Source organism: Pimephales promelas, chromosome 4 (assembly GCF_988280905.1).
Source record: "Pimephales promelas chromosome 4, fPimPro1.hap1.1, whole genome shotgun sequence".
Taxonomy (NCBI): domain Eukaryota; kingdom Metazoa; phylum Chordata; class Actinopteri; order Cypriniformes; family Leuciscidae; genus Pimephales; species Pimephales promelas.
The window spans coordinates 18,114,549-18,122,560 of record NC_142772.1 but is presented as its reverse complement, the minus strand read 5'-3'; the positions used below and the strand labels follow the sequence as shown (position 1 = coordinate 18,122,560).

General features: G+C 38.5%; 1 protein-coding gene across 1 annotated transcript; it reads left to right on the top strand.

Moving 5' to 3' along the window:
- The first annotated feature begins 318 nt into the window (after positions 1 to 318).
- Positions 319 to 2,941, top strand: tor2a (torsin family 2, member A). The gene is made up of 5 exons (XM_039669044.2): positions 319 to 541; positions 1,233 to 1,498; positions 1,938 to 2,113; positions 2,203 to 2,330; positions 2,445 to 2,941. The coding sequence occupies exons 1-5, from the start codon at positions 334 to 336 to the stop codon at positions 2,687 to 2,689; spliced, it is 1,023 nt and encodes a 340-aa protein (XP_039524978.2). The 5' UTR covers positions 319 to 333; the 3' UTR covers positions 2,690 to 2,941.
- Positions 2,942 to 8,012: the final 5,071 nt, after the last annotated feature.

Sequence of the window (8,012 nt, the reverse complement as noted above, 5' to 3'; positions counted from 1 at the left end):
TTTACATTCAATTATCATCCTGTTAATAAACAAAGAACACATCAAATATTCACAAATGTCTATCACACCCCGGCTTTCTGTAATTCGTTTCAAGGTACAGTGATAAAACGGGAGCAATTTTATTCTTCCACAACATTCACAAGTATAAGCAATTAAGCATAAACATGTGCTTAGAGTTTTTATTAGTATTATTATTATTATTTTTTTTATTATTATTATTTTTATTATTATTATTATTATTAGGGCTCACGCAATGACGCAATTACGTCACGACGTAAAAGAATCAGTGAATTGCCCTTTGAAAGAACTGCTCGAAAGAACCGATGCGCGGAAATGTGTGAAGTCAGCCCTCTAATGTGGAACTGTAGCGCTTCCGCTGTCATCCAACTCATCTTGGAGCTGTGCTCCGAGGCTGTAGCCATCATGATATTTATACTGTTCTTAATTTATTGTACTCGCTTAGGTACTGGTTTCGAGATTAAGTCAATTTTTTGTTCAATATCTGAGAGCTGCGAATGTGACTACAAACCAGACATAAAAGGTAAGGTGTGTATGATATTATTAACAGCTGTATCTTCAGCATATAAACAGTTAGCGTTAGCTTCTGTAGTACTACTCAGTAGAGTTGTCAGCTTTAGCAGGGGAAATTAGGGAATTTCTTTCAAAATAAATATGGGATCCATTTCTTTATACCGAATAACATTACAACAACGTTGGTGGTGGTGGTAGGTGACAGCTACGTTTATTGACACTGTAAACATTAACAAAATGCTACATAGTTTAGAGTGTGTATGGAGCTTTATGTGGATAAAACACTTCACTGCTTGACTGGATGAGCGAAAATGCATTTGAGAGAGATCCATTTGATGTTAGCTTACTTGCAACTTGCTAAAAGCCACACTAAAAGTGTTACACATAATTATTTATGTCAATTTAGCTGGAAGTTTGACCATATACATACTTAAAATAGTTGCCCAAATTACATTCTCATATAACAGTAAAATCATTGAAAATGTGCACCAAATTCTGATTAATAGTAAAAAGCAATCCGTTAGCATTCCCCTTCATTTTAATGGCAGTCAATATTTGCAGACCTTAATGAATTGCTTTGCATTGATGTCATTCAATATATCTGTCAAATGAAGATCTCATTTGCACATATGCTCCAGTGTAACAGCTGTGATTAAAAGCAAACTTTTATTTACAAACCCCTGTGTCTTGTGTTTTAACAGGTTTGGAGTGGGACCTTTATAAAAACCTTTATGGTCAGCATATGGCTCAAGACATTGTCTCAGAAGCAGTGACAAATTTTTTACAGAATGAAAACCCAGACAGACCACTAGTGCTTTCTTTCCATGGAGCATCCGGGACTGGAAAAAGTTTGGTCAGCGCTATGATCGGACGATATATCTATGGAACGGCTATGGGCAGTCCGTACATCCATCAGTTTGTTCCCACATTACACTTTCCTTTAGCCAACCGGGTGAAACGATACAGGGTAAGTGTATATTTCTTGATGTATTACAGAGTTGTATTACAAACTAGCCCAAAAACAATCTTAAAGACCCTATCCCAAATATCAGAACTCAATACCTAAAATACATATTTCACAGTTATGTTTTTAAACAGTGAAATAAATTAAAATTCAATTTATAAAATGAATCGTAACTGCATTTTGTGTTCATAAAAGGACCTTAATAGGCTTCCCACCAGTCTCCTTCCCTAATACACAAACGTAGAAATGGGCAAAATATTTAAATTTTGCCAGCATTCCAATCGAATACAATCTTTGCAATATGTTAAACCCGTGGCAACCATTTAAAAGAACCGCAGACCTGGCGACTCTGGATGTTTGTTGTACACTTCAATATTTATATCATGTCAATAGATCCCGAGTGAATACGGATTTATGTGTTCTTTTCTTGCTTTGTCCGCAGTCAGATCTAAAACTCTGGGTGGAGAGAAACCTCACCGCCTGCGCTCGCTCAATCTTTATCTTCGATGAGATGGAGAAAATGCCTCCTGGTGTGATCGATGTTTTAGAACCGCATTTAGGCCCCTTCCATGTTCTGTTCCAGACAAACTACCGGAAGGCGATTTATATATTTATCAGGTAAGTCTGACTGATTAGAGTAATATCTGATAAGCTTATTTTGAACAGGCTTTCATATTTCATTTTCAATCTTCAATATTTTTCCCCAGTACTGTAGGTCAGGAGGTAGTTAACAAACTTGCGTTCGAGAGTCGACAGGCAGGAAGAGAGCGAGAGGACATTCGCCCCAATGAGCTGGAGGAAAGTATCGCTGAGGCCGTGTACAACAACAAGAACAGTGAGTGTCGCCGGTCTTCAGCTCAATCCTGTTAATGATAGCTGCTAGTTACAGCACTTCATATGCGTGTTGCACAATTTTCAATCTAATCTGTTGATGAACTTTGTTTCCCAGGTGGGTTCTACCACTCCAGAATAATTACGGAAAAGCTTATCACTCGTTTTGTGCCTTTCCTTCCCTTGCTTCGGCGCCACGTGGAGCGCTGTGCCCAGCGGGAGCTCTGCCAGCGTGGGGAGTGTCAGCGTACAGATGTGGCATCGTCAGTAGGGGGTGCCATGACTTACACACCAAATGACGGACAACATTTCTCCAGCACCGGCTGCAAATTGGTGCCGGCTAAAGTTAACCTGTTCCTTTGAGGATCCTCTTTACAGCACAAAGCCTTTTGGGTGGTTGAACTACAGTGAAGCAATGTGAATTTGGGATTTTGGGACACTCTTTCAGTATGTTTCAGCCATGTGGATGAGTTCTGATGAAGAATGAACAGGATCTGAGAAACATCTCTGTTTTGAATCAAGCAAGAATAAGCCAGTTGATAGTTAATACAAAGGCAAATTCAGTGCTGACCTCTTTTATACTTCAGAGTTCTCTGGGATACTAAAACAATCTACAAAACACAAATTTTCAGTTTGAAGTGCTCTCTAAACTTCAGTGACTTATTTATTTTATCATGAGGTGACAATGAAACTAAGTGCTATATTTCTGATTTTGACCACAGGGTGGCAGCAGTGCCTACTTGAAGTTTTTTTTTCCCCCACAATACCTTTTGTTGTAGTTTTTTCCCATTAAAAAAATCATATTAAATTTGTAAATGATGTATAAAAGCTTTTTTATTATTTAAACAGATTTATTTTAATAGGAAAAGGGAACAGATCAGCTCTTTCCGTACGATGTAAATAACTATTTTAAATTGTCATCATTTACTAACCCTCATTCCTTATTCCAAACCTGTATGACTTTATTTTTTTTATGTGGAAGTGGAACATAAAAGAGATTTTGCCTCTTGAGAATTGTGTAGTATCAAATCAAGGTTGCGAAAAAGTTAATAGATACATTTTGTTCTCTTATCTGAAAAGCCATATTGTCTACTTTGATTAATTTGAGACAAATTGCCAAATTTTAAATATTACTTAATTAAGGGAAAATAATATTTAATCATGAAGTCCCCTTAAATTCAGTAGAAAGCTATCCACATTGTACGGTTATTCTGCACATTCATTTAGAATAGTCTGCAATGAGATGTAAATGTTAAAAAACTATTTTTGTCATGCTGTTTTCTATTCATTGATCAACCATTTCTATTATTTCCAGCAATGTGCCATGTTGCAATTTTTTAAAAAACGTGTACATGAATACAACATGAAAAGAAGAAACACTACATCAAGAGCAAGGCAATAAAATCAACTTTCATTTTTTTAAAACCTGTTTATTTGATCATTTTAATCCACAAGAACATTTTTCACAGTGCTTTGAGCATCATGAGTTTAAAGTGAGCTTTTCACATATTTCCAAACCCCATATATGACCATTCCTAGTCCCTTACTGTTTGAACATTGAACATAAACTGAATGACTCAAAGCCTCCCAACTTTCTCTGACAGCCCTTCTTCCACCACTTACCAAAGGATATTAAATGTATCTCAGTAGGAAATGTTAGCAGGTGTTAGGTGGTCTGAAAGCGACACCGTGACTGTGAGCTGGACATTAAGCCCTTTGAAAACATGTTGAATTTTAGTGGATAAGCTCTTAAACTTTCCCTACCATTTCACCTGCACACAAAGCAAGCACTAATACCCACTTTGATGACTTCATCTGTCCCATCCCAAAATACGAAGAGGAAGTGTAGCGACAAGGCCGATCACCTTGGGTGGCGTCAAAGGAAGGATTTTCAAATGTTTCGTTGTCTGACTGTTACAAAAAGCAAAGATAATAGCAGACTGACCCCCTCCCTCCTCCAAACCTCTCCTCTTAGCTTGACCCCTGCGCTCCCGTTCACACGCTCTCCAAGGCGGCTGGCCGCTGGCCCCTTCAATCGGACACCTCTCCATTCTGTCCCAAATCAGGTCTAAAAAGGCACAACATCACCCCCTCCGCCGGTCCCCTCTGGCCTGGCTACAATGCCCCCCACCCCCCTCAACATCTGTGAGCACCCCTCTGTCTCCTCATTTTCTCCCTAACCACCCCATTATTGGCTGTCTTTCACTTGTAAATGTGCCCAGCCACAGTGCTGATGAGTCTTTCATCAGCATGGCCAGGGTCAGGCCGGAGTTAGCGGCCGGCGGAGGGGTGCGATGGAGGATGGAGCGGGCCTTGTGTGGCCCAGAGATGAAAAACAATCAGCACACTGAGCAAAGTCCTTTTGAGGTGCATTCAGCTGAGACGCTTGGCTAAACCAACTTTTGCCTCTTTCTGCATCAGTTATTTGGTTTGTGTGTTTGTGAGACTCAGTAGTGTCATTATTAAAGGAGTAGTTCACTTTTATAAAAACTTTTGCTGATAATTTACTCACCCCCATGTCATCCAAGTTGTCCATGTCATTTTATCTTCAGTCGAAAAGAAATTAAGGTTTTTGATGAAAACATTCCAGCATTTTTCTCCATAAAATGGACTTCAATGGGAACCAAACGGTTCAAGGTCCAAAAGACAGTTTCAGTGCAAACTGTTCAAAGGGCTTTAAACGATTCCAGACAATGAATAAGGGTCTTATCAAGAAAAACTCTAGAAAAAAAAAGAAAAAAAAAAGACTCTAGAAAAGATTCGTTCATTTTGATGAATGAGTTCGAACAGGAGAGTCACATAAAACAGTGCAAGGTGACCATTTGAGCTTATAAAACTTAAGCTTTATTATTTTTTTTTTTAAATGAGCGATCGTTTCGCTTGATAAGACCCTTATTCATCATCTGGAATTGTTTAAAGCCCTTTGAACAGATTGCACTGAAACTGTCTTTTGGACCTTGAACCGTTTGGTTCCCATTGAAGTCCATTATATGGAGAAAAATCCTGGAATGTTTTCATCAAAAACCTTAATTCCTTTTCGACTGAAGAAAGAAAGACATAGACATCTTGGATGACATTGAGGTGAGTAAATTATCAGCAAAAGTTTTTATAAAAGTGAACTACTCCTTTAACATTATGCTTATGGTATATTGCTTGTATGTTTCAAAGACACTCATAATGAATTTGTAACGTACTTCTAACACAAATTAAATACAGTTTAATATCACTAATCAAGCATGTATTTAGTCCCTACACAGGCATATACTTTAAAGTATACTTGAAGTTGATCCAATGTACACAAAAGTACACTAAATACACTTAAAGTTGTGCTTTACTGCAATTTAATTACAAAATATACTTAGTACAACATTAGTTGTTTCAAAATAGCACACCTCAAGTTAACTAATCATTAACACACTAGAGGTATACTGATAATTAGTCTGGCTGCAAGTATACTCAGCATATTGTTTTTTTTCACCAGCTTAGGGCAAAACTATAGGGGTGGCTCTGAAACCAATTAATCTGATCTAGTTAAACTCAACAAATATCAAAATGATTCTCATTCACACAGATCGGCAAAAACAATTAAAAGCGCTGTATTATGCATGGCATGCCAGGCAACTAGTTGGTGATGTCACATTGTAAAAAATGTGGCTTTAGACTGAGGCTTTTTTGTAGTTTACACAGAGATAACAGTTTCATTTTCAAAAACTTGCACTTTCAATCCCCTTTTTTAAAGTTTGCGTTTTTAGGCCCCCAAAACGATGTTGGCATGGTAAATGAATGGCCAAAACCCATAAAAACTTGCGTAACCTCTTATTGAAGTGTCAGGTTATTGAAGTGAAGTGACATGAAGGTCCAAGGGAATTTGTCCTCTGCATTTAACCTATGTAAGTTAGTGAACACACATTGAGCAGTGAGAAGTGAACACACACTGTAAACTGTGGACACACATCTGGAGCAGTGGGCAGCCATTCACTGTGGCGCCAATGGAGCGATTGGGGGTTAGGTGCCTTGCTCAAGCCCAGACAGCAACATTGTTGGCCCAGATCTGGGCCACATCTGGTACATGTGGATTCCACTCGTATCAGATGTGGGCCAGATCTGTTGCTGTCTGGGAGGGCACCATTTCTGCCAGTATTGAGAATCAATAACCTTTGGGTTACCAGTCGGACTCTTTAAATTAGACCACAACATCTCCATCAACCTGTACATAAATTAAAATAAGGCTGGCATAGGCTGTATAAAGTTTCTAGAACATATCACAACTCAAAACTGTCTTTTGAATTTTTTGTCAACGAAAAGAGTTTTTTCCTCTAGAAAAATGTTTTGTCAGCTGAAAAATGTTGTTAAACAATAAAACAAACCATTGAAATTTGTCCATTTCAGATATTAAAGATATGGTGATACCCTGGTCCCAGACTAAGTTATTACAACTTCAACTAAACTATTTCAACACCAGCCATTTTGAAAAACGTTGCCAGCCACTGCCAGCATTTTTGCAAATTTTTACAAAAGTTTAATGGCCCCTAATATCTGATGCAATTTATCAAAGAAAAAAAAGACCCCCGCTTTTAAACAAACACACACAAAATTATCTTCATGCATTCTTTTTTTTATCAATAGGCTACTTGAATGTGGGTGAATTTCAATAAACAAGCAACATTTTAAGCAAAAAGCAGAGAAAATCAGGTTTTGTACATCTTGAGCTGATTCAGAACGTTATCAAAACATAGATGGAGTAGACACGAGTCGCGCCCCTTATGCGTCACAGTGCTGGGTCGATCAAAAAAAAAAAGGGTCAAAAATGTAATTTTTATTTATATGCTTAATGTTGATGATCGCGTTATTTTTAATACATCTGCTATTGGCTATAGGCATACATGCATACGGTAATAGGCTACGGATTGTTTCTGCTTCTAAACGTGTTTTGATCTGAAGATTCTGTTTGCTGAGGCTACTCTTAAGATGCCAACACGGAAAGCAGGAAAACTCCGTGAATGGAGGGGGAAGAGTTGAAAGGTTTAATTTAATCAATAGGCAACATTATAATAAAAGTTGTAATCGTGCATTTGTTAAATTGTGTCCTGAATTTCTTTTTGGGGTAGGCTACTTTTAAGATAGGCTAGTGCATCCTCCCACTTTCTGTCATTCCGTTTTCAAAAGTCAATATTGCTTCATGCTGAATCATTGTGAGATTACTTGTGGACTGTGTCTCTTCATCTCTGTTCTCAACCAAACAATGGGGTGGTTACCGCAGCAATGGAGTCTCCAGGACAACAGGTGAACAAAGGGCGAGAGGAGGGGGAATGCTGGGAGAGGTATGGAGGGGGCACCGGGGATGCCCTTGGCCTCTGTGTGGTCAGTGGGGGACATGGGCCTCTGGAAGATGTATACGAAAATATATCTGTCCGAAATCTGTCCCTCTTTGCAAGCATGAAATGATTGATAATCCTCCAATTTACTAAGACTCGGATGCTGACACTGTCACGTGACGTGACACCTCCACTGATGTATGGCCTCATTTGCTGCATGTGAGTTATTGCAATAAGTAAATTCCACTAGCACAGCGTATAGCCTAGAATTTCATATCAGCTCAGTGACTCTATTCTGCTGGGGACGTGAAGCTCGGACAGCACTGCATGCTGAGTTAGTCTTCTAAGACCAGTGCAGTTCATTTTTACAG

Bases quoted from the DNA above. Each gene is read 5' to 3' on its own strand.
- tor2a (XM_039669044.2), top strand. From the start codon at position 334: ATGTGTGAAGTCAGCCCTCTAATGTGGAACTGTAGCGCTTCCGCTGTC. The intron at 1,499-1,937 runs GTAAGTGTATAT...CTTTGTCCGCAG, and splicing joins ACCGGGTGAAACGATACAGG to TCAGATCTAAAACTCTGGGT. The intron at 2,331-2,444 runs GTGAGTGTCGCC...TTTGTTTCCCAG, and splicing joins CGTGTACAACAACAAGAACA to GTGGGTTCTACCACTCCAGA.